Raw genomic sequence first — 21,049 nt, 5'->3', positions numbered from 1 at the left:
ACCCCAAGTTCAGACACATTCCCTGACTCACCTTAGTGTAAGAGTATAATCGCCATGCATTTTAGTAGATGCATCTCGTACCAAAAAGGTCCCGTCTGCTGTATCTCGAAGTTTTTCATTCACTTCTTCCCTAAAATGAAAAGAACACAAGATGATGCGCACCTCGAGGATTTAGTGACTATGGGTTTACATTTTTTTAATAGACTTTAGTTTTTAAAGCAGTTTTAGGTTCACAGCAAAATCGAGGAGAAAATCCAATGTGTTCCCATTCCCTCCTGCTTCCATAGATTTACATTTAATGAACTTTGTTTTTACAGCTTACTAATAATTTCTTGTTTATATGGAAATGTTATCAATTCCAGTCTCATTAGAAATAGGTGCATGGGTGTTTAAAAAAAAAAAAAAAGCACCCACTTTTGTTAATATTATATCTGTAATATAGTTTTTATTTTTTAACCAACCACTGCAGTCTCTCTCACAAATCAGCACAGAAAGTCACGATCCCAAAAAGGTTTCCCCCAACCCTTTACCCCCTAAAAAAGGTAAAGAAAAAAAAAAATCCCATTTTGCATTATTGTGTTTAAGACAATAACATTAATTCTTAGATTTGCTTAGTAGAGAGAGTGCTTTTGCACTCTGCCTTTAGGCAGTGGCACCTCACTCTGGTGCTTCCCTGATATCTCTGTCGGTAATGAAACTTCCTGGGTATTTAATTTCCTGTGGCATCCAGCACCCACAGTTCTCTAGCACTCAGTGACTTTTCTTGTCTTCTCTGGCAGAGAACCAACTATGCTTCATGCTTATGTTGGATGATATCCTCAAAATGGAACTTAGCAAGCTGGTGCTTTTCTTTCTCTTAATCTAAAACTCTCTGTATCTAGTAAAAATGAAAAGTTTCTGTAGTCTTACCTCGAGATATCTCCCCAGTACCATTCAGCATCTTGTAAGGACATATTGTTATTCATACCGTTGTTGGCTACAGTAGTGGGTTTTGGTGGTTTAGGAGGCAGTGCTGTAGATAAAGAAGAAATAAAAAGTTGTTTGTAATTGTAACTACAATTGAACATTTAAAATTAGACTTAAATTTTTTAAATAACATTTCTATTTTTTATAAAAAGAAAAAAATTAGAGTAATTGAAATATACATCAGTTATTCATAATTCCATGCACATGGAAGATAGCTTTCTTTAAAAAAAAAAAAAAGTCTTTCAGAATATGGCTCAAAGAGAAATGAAACTGAAAAAGTGAAAAGAGAGAGAAAGAGAGACAAAAAGATAGAGAAGTTTAGAGACGAAAAATTAAATTGGGCTGGCCATGTGAATAAATTTCAAAGTAAATCCAGAGTCATGACATTTTCTACTTCTAGATTCTAGTTATATTAAAGTTTCATGCCTGGCCAAATCCATCTAAAGTAAGAAGCTATGAACATATGAGCAGCAGGAATAACATGAGTTGGCTTTAATTTCCTTTTCTTATTTAATTATAAAAGACAAATTTGGTCTCTGTCCTCCACAAATGCTGTTGTGGTAATAAAAAAATCTCATCTACAGCAGTATGTTTTAAGAGGAGGAATTGGGTTTCTCTAATCTTAGTGTTTCAGGCACTGTTCTGCCAAAAGCTACTTTAAGAAACTCATCTGTGACCTAAATCTCTTTAGTATTCATGCTAATATTCTGTTGGATAAATTATGCTCTTATATGCCAGGACTGATTAAAAACCATATCCTCTTTCCTCAATGTCAAATCAGTACACATATATGAATTGGTGACAAATAAAAGACTGCAGTGTTTCTGAATTTCTTAATTGGGGGAGGGTTAACACTGGAATAAAACAATTTAGAAAACAAAATAATTCTAGGATTTTTAGGTAACTTCTAAGTCATAAGTTTTAAAGCACTGTTACTACTATTTTAGTTTATGCAAAAATAATTTCAGGTGTCTATCAAGAATATTTTACAAAGACTAGGACTAAATAATAGTTCTTTTTTCATTATAGTATTTTAATATAAGAGACAGCAAGCAAAGTCTTAACATCTGATTTAGAATAGTTGCAGGTCATAGAGAGCTGAGTTGCAATCACTGCTACATTTTACATGCTGTCTAAAGTACCAAGTGTTATCACTGCAAAGTACCACACTGTTCTCATCCACTGCCAACAGAGAAAAGCAACACAAAGGATACATCATTTTAATTAAAGGAATTATATACAACAGTATAGCCCAACTATCAAAGCACCAAGTTTAACAAAACACACCAGTGAAAAACTGGAATTCAATTCATATCCAATCAAATAAGAATAAGCATTTGCCACACACAGCCTGATTTACTTGCTTCCACAGGCAGGCAATCAATCTGTTTGATTTCCAGCCTATGATCAAACTATTTTTATCAATGGAACAAATTAATAAAAATAGAATTCTAAACAGGATCTATTACGGTAGCTTTCAAAAGATTAAAAAGCCACAAAATTAACTAACTCGCTACAATAATACTGCAGTATTACCTGGTGGATCCATTTCTATATAAAACATCAAGTCTGTGCCACAATTTATATCTGTCTTGGCATATTCTAAATCCAGGTCTTCCATATTCCAAACAGTGTTGTACATTTGTGCGAGAGTTTCCTTGGCTGAGCCCAGTTATAAGAAAAAGAGTCCGGCTTTCTTTGTAATGGTGTCTTGGAATTCATTTTAAAACCTATAAGGGGCTGCACTGTAACCTATTACATCACACACCCCAGCCAATCAAGTCGGAAAAATGTCACCAGACCACTCCTGCTTCATCAGTTCTCTCCTGTACCAGCCTTTCCACAATCCCAACCTTACGAAGAACCTACATTTAATAGAACTGCAATGCCTACATGATCATCGTTTGGAAAAGGTGTTTAATTTGACTGTTCTCCTCCAGCAGTGAGTTTACTAATTCCTTTTTTATTACTCCTTGCAGCATGGTACGCTCCACTGTTGGCAGGTTGACAAAAGCTGATACGCTGCAGCTCGTAGCTCCCCCCTCCACCCCCCACCCCCCACATCTGGGTTTATAGATAGCTTGGTCATTCCTTGGTTTAAAAATCTTACAAAGGCATCAAAATGGTATATTTAAAGTATATTTTACAGTCCTTAAATATCTCTCATACATATTAAAAGCAGAAAGGATCAAGAACTCTGGACATTTAATTTCAGTACTCCATAATTTATTGAAAACTCAGAACTTAAAAGTCACCAATGTAGGTTAGAAAGGACAATTAAAAGAAAACGTAAAGACAAAATTTCCTCCTCTAATATGCTAATATGCTTCCTCCCAAAAGAAAGAGTCCATATATCAGAATGCAGAGCAGAAATATGGTTATCTTTGCAAAATGTTTCACTGATGAAACCATCTTCAGTGCTAATTCTGCTTCAAGGGGAGAGTGATGTAATCTTTTCTTTCTTTTTTTTTTTTTTTTGCTTTTTTTCTCCTGTATCTTAAATGCCTCACTCTGGGAACACTATTCCTTTAGCAGTATTTGATATAAAAGGAATCAACTTCCCTACAAATCTAATTATTTAATTTGGGTTCTTCAAAATCATTCTGTATATCATCCTGTCACCCTTACTGGAGCCTATGTACATTCTCATTGTGACTCAATCTCTTTACATTCACAATATTACGATGGGGGGAGGGGGCAGAGACACCTCCCCTCTCCCGTGTAAATGTGGCTCATTTTAAAAATTACAGTAGGCTTTGTGATCTATGTACATGTGTAAGACGCATATCTGAGCGACAATTTAAAGAACACAGAAGCTCTTCAAATTTATTCTCTTAGACTTTCTATCAAATTTGGAATCATATAGTATATTAAAAAGCAGACCAGAGGCAAGGCACTCTATTTTCTGGGCCCATTCACTTATGTTCCCTCTCTAGTTTAATTCATGTTCCCATTATTGATGAAGGTAGGCTTACCCTATGCCCTCCCAACCCTCTCCCACTCACACTCTTCTACTTGCCTAAGGGTTTAGGTAAACCTAAACTCAAATTCAAATAAAAATGGTAAAAGTGGTCGTGGTGGTGGCAGTGGCGGGGTATACCCTAGGATAAGACTCAGAAAAAAAATTCTTTTTAAAAATAAAAATGTTGACTCTCCCCCAAAAGTAAGGCGACAGGTCCTTGCAGAGCTGTGGCCGGTCTAACTGTCAGCCCTGAGGGCCACCCGTGCACTTGGTGCAAACCAGTCCGGCTGCAAGCCGACCCAGGGAGGAGGGCAGGGAGACAGGTGATTTTCCACAGTCTCTCCAAGTCCTGGCCTCGCACCAACTTTCAGCTGAGCATTTTCTAATGACTGCCTTCCCGAACTTCCCACCTGAACCCCATCTTTCCCCGGCACTGTCCCCCTCGAAGACAGGAGGGAGTGTCTCCCCTAACCTGCCATCTGCCCTCCCCAGGCAGCGCTCACACACACCCGCAAGCACGCACACCCGCCCCAAGACAAACTACAGAAAGGGACTGGCCACAGAGCAGAAGCCACAGTGCAGGGGCAGAGAAATGCAAAAAGGAAAGCAACTTACTTTGCAGGTTATGCATTTCAACGGTTTTCCTTTGAAATGCCTGTAGCCGACAATGAAAAAGATTAAAAAAAAAAAAAAAAAATCCAACAAGCTAGTCTTCCAGCAAGTGGGCCAAGCCCCCGCGGCTCCCCCCGCCTGCTCCCTGCCGGCCGCGTCAGCGGTGGCAGCGCTCGTGCCCGACGGCCACGAGCGCGCGCAGAGGCGGGGGCACCGCCGGGACCCTCAGCGCGCACGGCCCAGGCTGGGCTCGGCCAGGCTCGGCCCTCCGCCCCGCGCCCCGGCCCGCTCACGGCCCGCTCCCCATCGAGCCGCCGACCGGAGCTGGCTCCCGCAGCGGGGAGGAGGGAGGCCGGGCGCCCGCTCGCACGGCTCCCTGAGATAAAGATCGCGGCTTCATGATTAACTTGGGCAGGTTCAAATATTTGCTGAGCTAGGGCTTTCGGGTGGGGGAGGGGAGCCCGAGTCAAAGTCAAAGTTATCAGGGGCTGACAAGTGGCCAGTGCAAGAGCAAGTTGCTCATTCTCGCCGAGGAAATGAGAAGGGCCATTGTGAGGGCCCCGAAAATAGTCTGTCACCGTCGCACGCTGGAAGCGGCGCGCTGGCTGCTGGCTCTCGGGCTGAGCGGCCGCCAGTGAAGTGAGGCACTATGCGCGGCCAAACACAGGAAGTGGCGGAGCTAGTTCAGCAGAAAATAGAATCAAAGCCGCGCTTGTCAGGGCCTGAACCTCTCGGAACAGCCCAGAACACGGTGCCCCGCTCGTGTCCACCTCCGGCACCTCCTCCCACGCTCGCACTGACAGCCCCGCAGGTGTCACAGGAAAGCCCTGATGGAGCAACTCGGGCAGGGACCAGACCGCACACATGTTCAGTGGTAGCAGGAGGGCATCTTCAGGAAGACCATTAGAACGCCACACAGATACTGCACTCCCCGAGCATGGGAAGACAGGAGAAACAAAACCAAACGCTGTGGCTGTTTTTATGAGGTCAATCTCAACTGCACTGAATGGCTATGCAACTTTCTAATAATTAAAAGGAATGCCTGCATTAGTTATGTTCTGGCTACATGGGGCAAAGGATAGGGAAGAGAAGGACATACCTTTCTAGAGGATTTCTGTCCTTTATTTGAGACAGTTACAACGGAAGCAGACATAGGACTGTTGGCTACTACTTAAAGAATGGAAATTTCACCTAAGAAAATTTTCACTTGCCATTGGCATAGATGGGTTTAATGTTATCCTGAGAATCATAACACAGTGTAAAGTCACAAAAATCACCAAACCTTAAAACCAGAAAATAATTTAGAGATCACCTCAATCAATTCCTTCATGCTACAAAAAAATAAAAATAAAAAGTCTGACCCAGAGGGGTGAAGTGGTTTGCACAACTGCAGCACTAGGAACCCAGCCTTCTGACGTGTGATCCTAAACTCCTTTCTCCACCCACTGCTTCTGATCCTACTATCCCTCTGCCAGAGAAAGTAAAAACTGACAAGTGAAACTGAAGTTAATTTCTTTGAAGCCACATGCAAAAAATTTCACACCTACAACAAACACTGGCTTTTTCTGTTTTCTATTTTTAGCTTACTTAAATTAAAAAAAAAAAAAAAGAAAGAAAGCAAAAGGCAGCTACCTTTTCATTCCCTTTGAAGAAACATAGGTTCTGTCAATAGCACCCTCATACTCTGTATGGGAAGGTGATCCAATGGTCACATATGTGATAAAGAAAGATGTGGGTGCTGACAAAGTCCACACAGGCAAACAGCAGGAACCAGCTTCACAGTTACTCAAAATATCTGGGAAGTGCTGCTAAACCCACAATGAAAGTAATTTTACAAACTTTCCTTTGGTGCAACTGATATATTAAAAATCTTACTTTCCCAGTGGAAAAAATACAGACTATAAGTGAATCTGCCAGCTGATCACAGAGACATATGGTTAGTTCAGAGAATAACCTTGCATCCTGAGCTGCATAATCTTGTCCTATTTTTAAAAATAGCCTTTCTAAAGCTAGAAACATTGCAAACATCAGTATCTTAAGCATACCTGTCTGGATTCACATGATATTACTTGTCAAAACCTTTTCAGATTAAAATGTAAGTCCAAAAGCATATTTTCTGTTTTAGAAAATTATCCACTGGAAAGCAGTATATCCTCTACTTACAGAAGGTCTTGAAATAGATTTGAAAAACTTTGCTTCAAACAAATTTCTCACAATACATACAATCATCTACCACAGAGGTTTTATTATATTATCGAAAGTGTGAACTGAATCCTTTCCCATTGAATTTTAGTCTTTGGAAAGTCATTGGCAAGACACATGCTCTTTATTAGCTTAAAAAGGGAGCCCTCTGCTGGTAGAAAAGAATCAGTAATTCCTGCTTGGGAGGAAAACGGTTAATTATTTTTTTTGGCAGCTGGCCGGTACAGGGATAGAATCCCGGACCCTGGTGTTATCAGCACCACACTCTAAGTGAGCTAACTGGCCAGCCAAAACCAGTCAACTTAACGTATATTTCCTTCAACTCAAACTATGTCCAAATTTCACAGAAACTAATAAACACAATTGTACAACTGTCACTTAATCTATATAGTTCACCAAGTTAACTAGTAAATCGAAAGCACGGATGTCCTAATAAATTAGGAAATACTTTTCATGTGGCCGCTAAGCTCTTTCAGGACAACTTCTATTTTAATGTCAGCATCTATATGGGACCTCAAAGACCCAGCCACAACTGGAAACTCACATACATAATCGAAAACTAACTTTACCTTCTGGATTCTTTAAAACAATATGTATTACTTTTCCTTTCCTTAAAGTTTCATAAAACTCATTTCAGAGGCCAAAACAGGCCATTATTTCACTTCTCAGCTGACGCAATCTAGTCAGGAAAATGCTTCTTGATCACTAAAGTATGTTTGAAAGTTACACTGAACACTATCTCATACGTGCAAATCACAATCAAGTAGCAAATGTGCCACAAACAGCTTTCAACCTGTAAAACCTCTTAAATGTTTTTGTAAGCCATCACTGATGAACAAAAGACCATTTTAAAAAAAGGGCTGTGAGAAAAAAAATAAATGAACCAAAATCTTTGTGTAAAGGTAAAATGAATGCCTCTTTTGATGATTTCAACTTAAGACAACTTAGGACAGAAAGGCCTTTCAGGATGATGCAAATTCATTACTCCACATCCAGTGCTCCTAAGTACCTTGTGCTAAGAAAATGTCATTTAAGTTTATAAATAAACCCAGGTTTACAAATGCATAAAATCTGACACTTTCTGCAAGGTTTCTGAAGGCACGCCCATGGCTTAGCAGAATAAAGAACGCCTCCCCTGTGACTTACCCCTCAGATCCTGTCCCTTGAGAGAAAGAGAAGGCTGCACCATGAAAACAAAAGTAAAACTGACTCTACCCCTGCAGTGCACAGAAATACTCACAACTCTCTTTCGAGCACAAATAAAATTTGCTAATTTTTTTTTGATAAAACCTGGTGTGGCTTGCTTCTGTTTACTTTTAACCATCTAAATGCATGCATTTTTTTTTCTCAAGGTTTCATTTCTTACCTTTGAAACAAACTTCTAATGTCAGACCACATTTTAAACCCAATAAAAAAATATATCAGAGAAAAGTAAAACTCTTTGAAGTCGTTTCCCTCTACCTTAGCGCTCTCTTTTTAGTCTTGGTTGAAAATCAAGCCCAGAGCATTTAAAACAAGATTTATGAATCAGGCTCTTCAGGATGAATGTTTTGCAATGCATTGGTGGTTAAAAATTAACTGTGACAGGTGTAGAAGGGCAGGGGGAAAAAGAGTCATTTATTTTCCACTCTGGGTTTGAGGGTGCAATATTAGACTCCAATTAGGCTACATTAATATTTCTGAATATCTCCATGAAATCTGAAATATGTAAATATATTTATAATAGGTTTCATTCAAAGGCATCCTATGTTAAATGGACCTGTTTTTCTTTTCTTGCCCTATAGAAACCTACTTATCTGAATATTAATAGGGCAAACATAACACATGATTCAAGAAAACCTGCTGTTCAGCTTTAAATGTTTTTAAGACTTTTAGTAACAAAGAGAACAGCAAACTACCAACAAAGTTCTGAAAGCTTACTGTGTGCTTAAGCTTTCCAAATCTAGTTTCCCTCCATAAAAGAGGAGAATCCTTACTTCACAGGGTTGCTGGATGCATTAAATGAGTTGCTGTGTAAAAGCTGTTGGAAAACTGAGAAATTTATAAAAGAATTTTTAAAAATTTAAATGATTATTATGTTGTGCCCAGTTCTATGCTAGGAAGAACTCAAAAGGAGAAAAAGCCTTTGACATTGCCCTTTAGAAATTTTGTTGAGCAGATTAAACTAATAGGAAAAACTACAGAACAGTTAAGTATAATAGGACAAGGGGCTTAAGGGCATAAACATTGAATGGGTCGACTTAACCTGCACATAATGCAGGGCGAGGACCTGCGTGGGTGCAGATAAAGTGGATGGCACAGTTTGGGGCCACTATGTACAGTTATACATCCTGTGCACTGTGCAAAGGCACTTGGGCTAGGTGACAAGGGGAGTGGTGCTGAAATCCAGGCCATTCCACTCACCAAGCCATACACAGAGGAAAAGGGTATCATACAAAGGCATCTTCTTCCCTTCAAGCAATGCACCTACCAGGGAGGCAACTGCCCAGAGTGTCTCTTTCAGATTTGCACTGATCCCCCATAGGCTCCCAGAGGCCCTGGCTCTGTTGGCTGGGAATGTGGGGTACTAGGGAGAATGGCCTGACAGGATTCAGAGAACTCACTAGGAACAGTGGACTGAAGAGCTGCAGAATGAGGCCAGCTCCGGCAGGGTCTTAAAAAGCTGTAGGTGACATAATAGATTGTAGAGAGACTCGACGGGGTTATAAGTTTCAGTACTTATTGGCTCATTTAATCCTCACAACACCACCAGGAGGGAGGCATTATCCCCATTTCACAGTCTGGAAAACCGTTTGGAAAAGCTGAGTTACTTGATGAAGAACTTAGCAAATAAGTAGCAAAGAGGTGACATGCATATCCAGACCTGTTTGACTCAAAACAGCCCGCTGTTCTTGCTGCACATTGATGGCACAAATCAGAGCCTTGCCCCCAAAGCTATAAACATTGCGTTGTGGGTTTCTACTATATGTGACCCACAGGAGCTAATTTCATAGTTTATTACATGCTGGAAACTTCAGAGGACTGAAAGCACTAAAAGCAGCCCTATTGCTCATGAAGTTTCCAAAAAACCCAGGCAGCACGGGGCAGCAGATAGCACAGGCTGGAGTCCAGGGTGCAGCTCCCCAGCAGACCCAGCTCTGGCACCTGCTGGCTGGGCAGCACAGGGTGAGCCTCTCAATCTCTGTGGACTTCAGTTGTTTCATACCCAAAATGGCAGAGCTGGACAATGCTTTCTATTATAAAATGATGCTTTTTATGATACTGTCACTGAAAATATTTACTACTTTGGTAAAATACCGAGCCACAATTTTGGTACTTTTCAATTTATTTTAAATAAATCTTTAAACTTGGTAGACCAAAATGCTATTTTTCTCCTTCTATTCGAATTATACCTATTCTTCAAGGCCCATTTCCAGTCCTGTTTGTTCCAGTGAGCTTTTTCTGTCTACTCAATTACCCTAAAAAGTCACCAACTGCATCTCTAAAGTTCTTTTTGTACTTAGAGTATGCACACACCCACCTACTATTTAATTAGATGCTATGTGCTAATGGGATTTATTTGAATTGATACTTTGCCTCAAACATCATCACCTTTCTTACCATTTCAAGTTCTACCAGGTAAATACTAGAAAAAATATCTATATGCTTTGGGTCCCCTTTAAATTTCATTCAAGTACTCATTTCTGTTCACAACAACAAAGTTATTACAAATGACTGATTTATGACCATTCCCTGGAGATGGGCCGCGCCGTGCTTCCAAAGCCCTCTGGTACTAACACAGGCTGGGGCAGTGATGAAGGACTCCAGGAAAATGTTGCCTTCCTACAAGGCCTAAGAAATCATTTCTCCAACCCAGGTGCCCTGCTAAGTATCTGCACTGGAGCCATTCCTGAATACAAAGGTGTTCAGGATGAGCACATTTTTTTCCTTGGGTGGGTAGAGACACTGAAGCATCCATTTAATTCCAAAAGGCCCAGACAATTTTCAGAATGGCTAAGAGATATCACACAAAGGGAAAAACAGCTCAAACTAGGATTTGAAAATTACTTGGATTTAATTTTTCTTGAAGAGGTCGCATGAATACTGGGATGATCTAGCAAATGTTCAAGGCTTTGTTATTCTTTAGCAAAGCTGACAGAACTAATCCTTCTTTGAAATTGGCGCACCAATTTCTTAGCAGAGGAATGTAGAGTCCTTTGACATTTCAAGCAGCTTTAAGGGTGCATTATAAAAATGAATGCAGATAAATTTTTACTTTGGTGGAATTAGGCTAAGACTGATAAAGACATTTAACCACTTTACACCAGTCGGACCAATCAAACTTCACCAGTGACTCTACTACACATTGTGTAGTAGAAATTCTCAAAAACATTATGTGACAAATTCATTTGTAGATATACATCAAACCCTGTCTGGATTTTAGCCTCCATGTGTTCCCCTCTCTGGAGGTAGCCACTGAGAAGACCAGGACCACCCCCTAACCCTTCACTGTAAGCAGGGCCAGCTCTCCCTAGTCTTTAAGAGACACCTCAACACTGGTCAGGAGGAAGAGAAAGGTCTTTGGCCCAGGGTGTTGCTCATTCTTGCTAGTCCTCTTCCTTCGCCACCTATGCAATTAGTCTAGGGATGGGGGGGTCAACAATGGCTCGATTGCCACTTCCCATGCCCCCTTATTCATTCTTTCCCCTTCTAAGTCGAAGGTCAGCCTCTGAACACCAACACAGAGCCCCCCAAATCACTAACAAGTGATCAGAGCAGTCACACGAGATGAAACCTTTTGGCCACCTCTGGACTAAAGTCCTAGGCCATACTTGTTGACAATCTTCTCTGATGCAGTGTACCTACAATGCTGGGCATATCTGTTAAACATTCTGGTTGCTGTGATTTGGAACATTTGGAACATACCATGCTTGCCTTATCTACTGTATCTGATGCCTCTCTCACCTTTGCTACAGTATTTTGAGCCCATCTAAAGAAGCCTTTCCCAATACCTGCACCTTAAGTGGTTACCTGCCCCACCTTCCCCCCATCCTCTATCCAATTGCCACAGGTGGGTGTTAAGCCTAAACCAATATCTCTCTCAGGCTACCCCATCCAAATGCAAACCATCAAGCCTAGCTATGCAATACCTGATTAAAAAGCACAACTAATTCACTGCTACATGACACTGCTAACTGGGTTTCCATGCCAGTTCATACAGGGATAAATATGTTAATTTTCATGAGTTACCCATACTAGATAATAAATTCACGGTGTTTCATTTAAATTCTAAGCATAAATTACGACTACAAGCAACGATTTCTATTGGTCCTGAAACTACACTTCATTTATAGGACCCTAATCACTATCCTTAATGACCAGCCTCCATTAGCTAACTTTTAATCAGAATATAGCAAAGTGAGGTTGTTTAGACTTTCTGCAGTAGAAGAAAAATACATCAGTTTAAATTAAATCCACTGCTAACACGGTTTACATTTCCTGCTTTGTTAAATGGCTAATTGAACGCCAGCCTACTTTCAAAGAAGTGTCTGGCTTGCTCTGACTTGCTGCAGTGAACACTCTGGTTTCATACTGCTTGCATTATTGAAAATGTTTATTTTGACAGACATTTCTCAGCCTACCTGCTTCCAAAAAACACATTCTAAAATACTTTAAATTATATAGTAATTATAAATCCCCTACTTTATAAGTATTAGAAACAAAAACAAAAATGTCAACAACTAAAATGAACTCCATAAATTTATTCAACAACTAGAAACATAAAAGTTGAAGGGCACAGGGAGCTCTCACAATTCTATTTAAAACCAAGATAATTTAAAATCTGCAAATGTTAAAATCTGAATATTTACTGTACATAGACACTATCACTCAGATATTTTTTCTTTTAATCACAAGGTGACATATTACTATGGACTGCAATTCTACCGAATAAACTTGTATTACTTCAGAAGAGGTCTAAAGCCACCATTTGTAAGGTTCTAAAAAATGAACAGTGAGAGAATGTGAAATGTTCAAAAAGCATTACCTGGTGCAGGCTGTCGTTCATTCCACTCAGTGGAGATTAAAATTTCTATAACTTTTATGAGGTGTTCAGTATTATCAGAGCTACAAAAAAGAGAGTTCTATTAGAAATCTCTTCCCTAAAAACAAACTCATTTTCATTTATACACATTCAAGTCATTGTGTGATATAAATCTGCCCATGCATCTGTGCAGTAGTATCATTAGAAAATGTTTAATGACCAATCAATTTAGGACTACCCTCATTTCCCCCAAATACGTTTCTTTTCTTTGACTTACCTGGCTGCTGGGAATCTGAAAAGCATAGGGCTGAAAATTTCAGAGAGCACTCTTGCATTCAAGAGGTTTTTGCTGGAGGCTTGAGAGAGCTTGAAAAAGTGTTTCAACAAATACTGAAGTGTAAGCCAATACTGATGAGGTATGTTAGGTGACCTAATGAGCTTCTTCAACAGCTGGATATATTCTTCGGGGCTTTGTACTTCTACACGTTGAAAACAAAGGAAGAAAAAAAGAAAAGAAGAAAGAATAGGAGACTCTTCATAGATATCAATAAATAAACACCTAGAAAATGTCTGTTCTTTCTTCTAGCTATAGGAGGAGTCATTTAAAAAGTTATCGGGAGGAGCATACCGGACATTTGTTCTTCTCGTTAGAAAATGCATTGTGAGAAAGTAGAAAGCTAAAGTCAGATGAAAATGCAAGAAACTCTTCGTGTAAAAAAACCACAAGCTGTTCAGGGTGTGCTGACAGGAACCGGCCCTCTACTGAGCAGCTTCAAGTGTGATTGGCTAATTCAGAGGAGCATCAGATAAGTATCACAAGTGTTAACTTTGAAGGTTAGGAACCACAATTTCCTGTCCCCAAAGCACTAACTGAGCCTCAGCTCCTAAAGCTGAGAGCCCTTTTTCCTCAACACATTTTGCTATGGCCACTCGGGGGAGATGACAAGGACACCCCCAGTTACTGGGCCCTAATCCCAGTTTCCTGAATCTGACACTAGTACTGGGAACACCAAGTCTTTTATTAATGTAGTGAACTTTGTTAATACTGATAAAAGGTAAACAATTAGCCATTTTGTTATGCAGGCAGTCTTCCTAAGCAGACGAGAATCTGAGTCTTTCATCGAATGCCCTGATAAGGAAGGTAATTTGGGGTGGTAGTGAAGGAGACGGGCAGGTTACTATTACTATTTTCTAAATACTATCTCTTTATATGCAGCACATAATAGAGTTTACAAACACATCCACATCTCAATATGTGTTCAGTGAGATTCTCAGAAGAGAAACAAACCTTGGGATAAAGAAATCATTTCACTGTAAACGACTACTGGAATGACAGGATTTGGTAAGTCCAGGAGATAGCGTTTGAAAGCGTCTGCTAAAACTTGCACATCAATCATTTCCAAGTCCACAGAGGCCGTATCTAGAAAAGAACCATTTTAAGAAATATTTCAGACATTTATTTTATACATCAGTTGGGCCAATTTTCTGAACATTTAAGTGAGATATAGGAAAGGAAACAATATTTATTAGCAGTGTTTCTCATAGGGGTTGCTCTTGTCATCTTGTGCCGGTCTATCCCACACGTTCCAAGCATTTAGCATGCCTGGCTCCCTGCCCGTGATGCCAGCAGCATACTCCCAGACTTAGGGACAAAAAAAAAAAAAAAAAAAATTCCCCTGTTATGGGCTGAATTGTGTCTCTCCCAAATTCATATGTTGAAGCCTAAATCCCCAGAACCTCAAAATGGCTGTATTTGGAGATGGGGCTTTTAAAGAGGTGATTAAGTTAAAATGAGGCTGTTAGAGTAAACTCTAATCCAATCTGATTGATATCCTTGTAGGAAGAGGAGATTAGGACATGGGGAGAGACACCAGGAATGCACACACACAGCATGGGAACAGGGCCATCTGCAAGCCAAGGAGCGGGACCTCACGAGAAACCACACCTGCCTACACTCTTGACTTCTAGCCTCCAGAACCATGAGAAATACATTTCTGCTTTTGAGCCACCCAGTCTGTGGTATTTTGTTATGGTGGCCTGAGCAAACTAATATAGCCTCGTTTTCCCTGCCCCCCAATCCCCACCCCACACGTTCCCAAACACCCTCTGGAGGGTGGTTCTGCCCTGATTGAAAAAGGTTCTGCCTGGGGTTTGTTAGTCACTGAGTAAATCTTCCCTAAAACCTCAACAGGAAAATGGAAAATGCAAACTCCCAGGTCTCCTGAAACTTGAATTGATAAATACTGTATCTCAGAATTAAGGTAAATTTAACCTAACAGGGTGATTGATTAAGTAGTAAGAGATTACAGAATTTTAACAATCAGTCTCAAGAATATCCGGAAAAATAAGCTGAATATTTTCAGAATGTTTCCCCCTAAATCTGAGTATTACTACTAATCTAACCCATGGGCATCAGACTATCTCAGAAGAAAGATAAGACAAGAGTATCTGTCTAGTAAATCCCTCAGCTGGAGAAGAGGTCAAGCAATTCAAAAACAGGGTGACAGTAATCAAAAACACCCTGAGCACTCACTATGCACAGTGCTCTGAGTACTTAGGATAAGAAAAGGCATAAAGCCCCACAGAAATAAGGAGTGCTGGGAACAAAGGTCTGGGGGCAGGAATGACGATGGGCATCTAGAAATGAAGAGAAGCATTTGGGGGCTGCTGCAGGATGTATACTCGCAATGTGAAGGGTAACCTGAAGTTATTTGGGGACTCATGGGCTCATGACAGGAAAGGTGGGCTGATGGGCAAAATGCCACATTCTTATACAGGTTTATTAATTGCAGTGTTTAAGAATAAAATGGAAAGAGGTGCTGCTGAAAGTAACTACCAATTTTGGTAATCTGAAGCAAAGTGATGTGATCTGAATTCTAATGCGGTTAGAAGTGTGCAAGACATTTTCAAGAGGTAACATAACTTGGTCATTGACTGGACTGGGATGTGGCCTAGGAGAGAATGAGAAAGTATCAAAGTTTACTCCTTGGAGTTTGAGCATGAGTGAACAGGAGGTGGTATCATGGATACCCTGGAACTAAGTATGACATTATAAATCATCCTAGCCTAAGGCTACAAAAATTCTTTGGACATATTATCATAAACCAAACTTGCTTCATTGTAGGCAGATGTTATGGAAAATAATCATGCAACACCATAAAGCCCTAAGAAAACTCAGTCTGGTACAAAATATGAATAGGTCAGTTAGAGGAAAAGAATGATTAAACTTAGAAGGTCAAGAGGCAAAGTGTTAAATCACTTAAATGTCCTGCAAAGAACTAACCAGAGGCACTTCACATCTCTTAACAGTGTGGGAAGGGCAATACTAGGTCTTTGCATAGAGGATCTACATTGAAAGTAATGCAATTACTGCCATAATAAAATACTGTCAAATAAAATTGTGTGTGTATGACTACAGGAACACTTCACAATCACTGACTAGGGAACAAGCTTCTGTCCCTCATATACTTTGCCCCACATGCTTCATTTAATGATGCTTTGCCCAGCAAATTAATATCACTTAACCTGCTCATCCTGTGTTCTCCCAGTGCTGAAATGACACCTCTCTGTCAGGACACTTACCAAACAATTTGGTAATATGTGGGATTATGGGTCTCCCCTGCTCAAATGAGAGACCTCAAGGGCATGGACTGTGGTTCTCACCTGCATCCCTCAGGTGCCAGCACACAGAATGTGTTAAATGTTTGCGGATTTTATTGTGTTTGAATGAAATGACCTTAATGCAGGTCTTTGGATCAGCTCACCTTATGTCAAGTTCCACTAGAACTGATGACACAGTATGTTTTATTTATTTTTGTAATGCAACTTCTTAAGTTCCTTGGGGTTTCTGATTTGTGCTCTGTAAGACTCCTTTTCTGCATTAAAACTATCCTAACATGCTCTCCCAATAGCTATACACATCTGTCATGTGATGACTTAGAGATCTGCATAATCTTTAGCTCTGGGTTGGAGGAGTTTACATTCTCTTCTGCCTCACTTTTCATTGTATTCATGACAGGCGGCTAGTAAGCTCTCCAACACTTCACACCTCCCACTGCAATGCAGGAGTCCCTTCCCTAACTGATCTCTATCTAGGTTAGTGTTTCTCTATGGGGGTGAGGGTGGAGGTGGGATTGTTACCCCCCTCCAAGAGACAGCTGGCAACATCTGAAGACATTTTTGATTGTCACAACTGGCAGAGGATGCTACTGGGACCCAGTTGGTAGAAGCCAGGGATGTGGCTAAATATCCTACCAGGCACAGGACAGTCCCCAACTCTTGCAACAAAGAATTATCCAGCCTAAAATATTAATAGTGTAGAGGCTGAGAAAGCCTGGTTCAGGTTAAGAAAAATCAAAAAATGTCAGGAGGAAATTCATACCATTAAATCTCAAATGATAAAAGAAAGAAAGAAAGAATTCATTTTAGGGCAAAATAGGAAAAAAAAAAAAAAAAAAAGAAAGAGGACTTTTGCTGTCAGAATAATTTGTATACGAGTCACAGGTTTGCCACTTTGCTGAAAAACATTAGAGAAATTACTTACCTGAGGGTCAGCTTCCTTTTCTGGTGAGTAAACGTAGCTAATACTTATATCACAAGATATATGTGTGGATGAAATAAAATAACTTAGTAGGTGCTAACAAAAATGGCTGTTGTCCCCCATGTCTGTTCTTTTCAGACACTGGTACTGCACAAGGTTGGTTAAAAGTCATGATTTTTTGCAGTGTAAATGACTTATCTCAGATCTTGCTCCAAGATAGTAAAATATTTTTATGTATTGAAAAATCTTCAAGCTGAAAACAGTCCTCACAGATCCACTCAAGTTTGAACAATGTGTACTTTTTCATTTTTTTTTGCCACAAAATACACTTTTATAGCACAGAATCCAAATAAAACCAGTTTTCTACGTGTGTGTTTTGATGTCAATGGAGAAGAAAGGCTGTCTGTCAGGATATATTGACGTGAATAATGGTTGTTTACCTCACAGGCGGTATAAAAACAATTTTTTTTTTTTTTTTTTTTTTTAGCTAAACAGCATCATTTGTATCGGTCACATTAAAAACCTAACCACTATTACCACCAGTTCTCAAATAAATTCCATTTCATTGGTCTGATGTCTACACACTTCCTGTGACTTTTAACATGTTCAATTTGACCAATTTTCTGACCAAAACATGTATCTCTATTTCAACTGGCTAAAGACAAAATTCAGTGTTTCCTTCACACCCTGGTAAAGCTGTTAGAAATATAGAAAAACAAGCCTTTTCTCCTTGACTTTTCTGCCAGTCAACTTTGAATGACCTCCTCTGTGGGAAGTATAAAAAATTTAGCAACAAAGAGTATGCACCCTCCCTGTATGTGAAAGACTGATTTCCACGAACAAAAAATAAATAAATAATTAAACTTAAAAAACTTTTTTTGAAGAGTTTCAAAACATTTGCTCAGTACATTTTGAGTGAAGGTATTTACTGATAAAGATCCAGTTTCTTTCTTCCTCCAAGAAACGTCTTTTCTAGGAAGTTTCACAAGTTGCCTCGTTTTGAAGCTGCCTAATACTTCAAATCCTCATTTACTAAACACCATGTGGGCATTCTTCATACAATTATACTTCTGAAGCAGAGTCTTGCAAAACTGGGTTTCACTCATTTTGGCTCAAACATCCAAATTCAGTTAAAATAATGTCAGGCACAAATTACAGGTGGAAAAAAAGGTATTATAATAATATAAAGAATCTGAGGGATTCTAGAAGTTGATATGAGAAGATGACTTGCTGGAAAGATGGCAAGTAAATTGATTTGTACAGTTTTTTTCTGTATGGAAAAAGGGGGATAGAGGCAAATAAAACCGCCCCTTGGCTTTAACCAGTGATGTGCTAGAGCTGGCAGGTACCGGCTCGCAAGAGCTAAATGTTCTCAATTCTTCCCAACTCCACACTCAGGGAAATAGTGTTGGTTTAGAGCTTAACATCAACCAGGGTGGGAATATTTATACCACAGAAATGGGCAAAGCTATGAACCAGGGCTTTTTCTTTCCAGACAGTTGGTTCACCTGCACACCGCTGAATATAACACTATCATGATGTTACTTAATGTGTATGTGACACAGAAAAGAAAGCAAGCCAGACAGAGAAAAGTAAAACAAAAAAGAGAGGGAAACGGACAAGGAAATGGAAAGGTAATGAAGGGAAGAGGGTGGTCAGAAGAGACATTTGTTAAATGACATAAGCTTATAAATATGTTCTAAAGTGATCCGGATGAACTAGCTGTAGCCAACTGCAGGGTCAAGGGAAGATGGCAGGTACACAGAGCCAGAGAAACCCTAAGAGGTTGTTTCTCCCCTCTGCAAGTCCTGTGGGACCTAGGGCTATGGCTGTGATAGAAGCCAACATGCCTGCAGGCAGCCCTGCACACACACCCCAGCTCAGGAGACATCAAAGGACTGCACTGGTTTGCACTGTTACCATATAAGGCAGAGGGAACTGTGCAAGATTCGAGTTCCCTTTAAACTTAAAACGTCACATGGACATTAACTTAAGCGTTTTTGTACTACCTGAAACTGAAAGGTAAGACCTGTCTTTCCCATTTGTATTTCTAGCTCTGTGACACTCACCACAATCAAGAAGCTGTCGTAATTCTGCCAGGTTGCTGGAGCTCTGTGTTCTGTATAGAGTTGAACATTCCAGACCTAGGACACAAAACAGACTGTGTATGCAAAACATAGCTCTCTGGAGAACCCGTGAGCCTGCTGCCAGACAGCATTCCAGTTCCCATCCAGTATCTGTTCTAGATGTGTACCAAATATTCCTGGAAGTCAACTCCTACTATTAATCTTATCTGGCATGTCAATAATTTTGGCCAAACCATCTGGCCACTAAGAAGCAAGTTAGTCATATTTATTAAATTATGGAGAATTTAATAGTTTCCATACAGTAACTACATGTTAGAGTTAGAAATCACAGACCAAGACCATTTCCCCAGTCCACAGCCTCAGATCCCGTGTGTGTCTAGCACAGTATCTGCACATAGCAGGCAGTAGGAAATTTATTTAATGAATGCCCAAGAGAATATAGATTATAACAGCCATGAAATAAGGGTGTAACAAATGAACTGATTCCCGCCAGCAGTCTGGTTACCTTTTTTTTCAATGGCTTCCACCAGCTTGATAAGAAGAGGCGGGGCAATGTCAGGAGGGGCAAACTGCTCTGCAAGGTCCGGAAGAGCCGAAGCTGCACACAAACGAGATCCCACCATTACATTTTATTTGGGGTAGTCCAAGGCATCAGACCACAATGAACAACATTTAAATACAAAATAACTTAATTACATCTGACAGCAGCAACTTCAAGCCCCAGCAAGGGACCCCAATGCCAGGCTGTGTACTCTCAGGGCCAAGAGGACATACCTGTTTCTTCTCTCCTAGGACACAGAGTACCTAACCAGAGTCCCGGAATTCCTTGCCAAATGGCCTCTCCCCCAGGTCCATCCTCCCCAGGGCAGACCTCCCTGCCTGGGTGCACCCCTAAGTCCAGGAGGGGCTAGGGCCGGGTTAGAGGGGCTTGGGATGGACTGGAGTTTGGATGTGCAGGGAGAAGCCAGGGATGAGCCAGGTCAGTTCTGTCCACATCACCATGCACTGAAGCATAACTCCAAGAAGCCCAAGAAATCTGATTTCAAATCTGGCCTCCTGGTCATTAGGAAGGAATAAATGCCCAGGTAGGAAGATAGAAGAGATTTCATCGAACAGTTTGTTAATATGATTTATAACAATATTTAGATGCAGGGTATGTGGACCTCCTTTTGTACTCTTGCTGCAAAGTTCCACAAGTGCCAGGGTGGCCAAGCATCAGCTACCGAAGCCAATGCAAATGATCACTGCCCACGTGACATCAAATAAAGTCCCTGTGTAACTGCTGTCAAAGCCTTTGTTTACATCTATTTTGGCTAGTTAGGAGTTTAAGAAATATGATGCTTTCATAAACTGTTTTTCCATGCTTTATTTACATGTTTTACCAATTGTAATAATACAAAAGAAAAAAATCTAATCAGATAACACTCATAAGTAACTTCCTTCAGCATTACATTAATAAACATATTCTCGCTCAAAAAAATATGAAATAATTTTTAGGAAAAATATTTTTTCTCAAAATATGCCAGAGGAGGGAGCTAAATATATCTACCTCAAATTTCTCAAAATGTAAACTACAGGTAAATGACAGTCTTCAGGAAAATATCTATATGTGCAACCTGTTTATTAGCCACTTATTTTTAGACACTTGAGTTGTCACG

The 21,049-nt window shown here is 40.1% G+C and overlaps 1 protein-coding gene across 2 annotated transcripts in view; it reads right to left on the bottom strand.

Annotated features, from left to right (window-relative positions):
- The window catches only part of PIK3R1 (phosphoinositide-3-kinase regulatory subunit 1), an 83,942-nt gene that overhangs the window by 8,426 nt on the left and 54,467 nt on the right, over positions 1 to 21,049 (bottom strand). Inside the window, exons 3-9 of one of the 2 annotated variants that reach the window (XM_063088217.1) lie at positions 19,897 to 19,989; positions 19,374 to 19,448; positions 14,053 to 14,184; positions 13,042 to 13,243; positions 12,768 to 12,847; positions 910 to 1,012; positions 32 to 130 (exon numbers count right to left, since the gene is read on the bottom strand). In XM_063088217.1, coding sequence (XP_062944287.1) covers positions 32 to 130; positions 910 to 1,012; positions 12,768 to 12,847; positions 13,042 to 13,243; positions 14,053 to 14,184; positions 19,374 to 19,448; positions 19,897 to 19,989 — 784 coding nt within the window. Of the gene's footprint in view, positions 1 to 31; positions 131 to 909; positions 1,013 to 4,543; positions 4,631 to 12,767; positions 12,848 to 13,041; positions 13,244 to 14,052; positions 14,185 to 19,373; positions 19,449 to 19,896; positions 19,990 to 21,049 lie in introns of those variants that run through there. The other variant, XM_063088218.1, reaches the window with a different exon arrangement.

Source organism: Cynocephalus volans, chromosome 2 (genome assembly GCF_027409185.1).
Source record: "Cynocephalus volans isolate mCynVol1 chromosome 2, mCynVol1.pri, whole genome shotgun sequence".
Lineage (NCBI taxonomy): Eukaryota > Metazoa > Chordata > Mammalia > Dermoptera > Cynocephalidae > Cynocephalus > Cynocephalus volans.
Note: the sequence above shows the minus strand (reverse complement) of the source record. Positions and strands in the feature narration are given on the sequence as shown.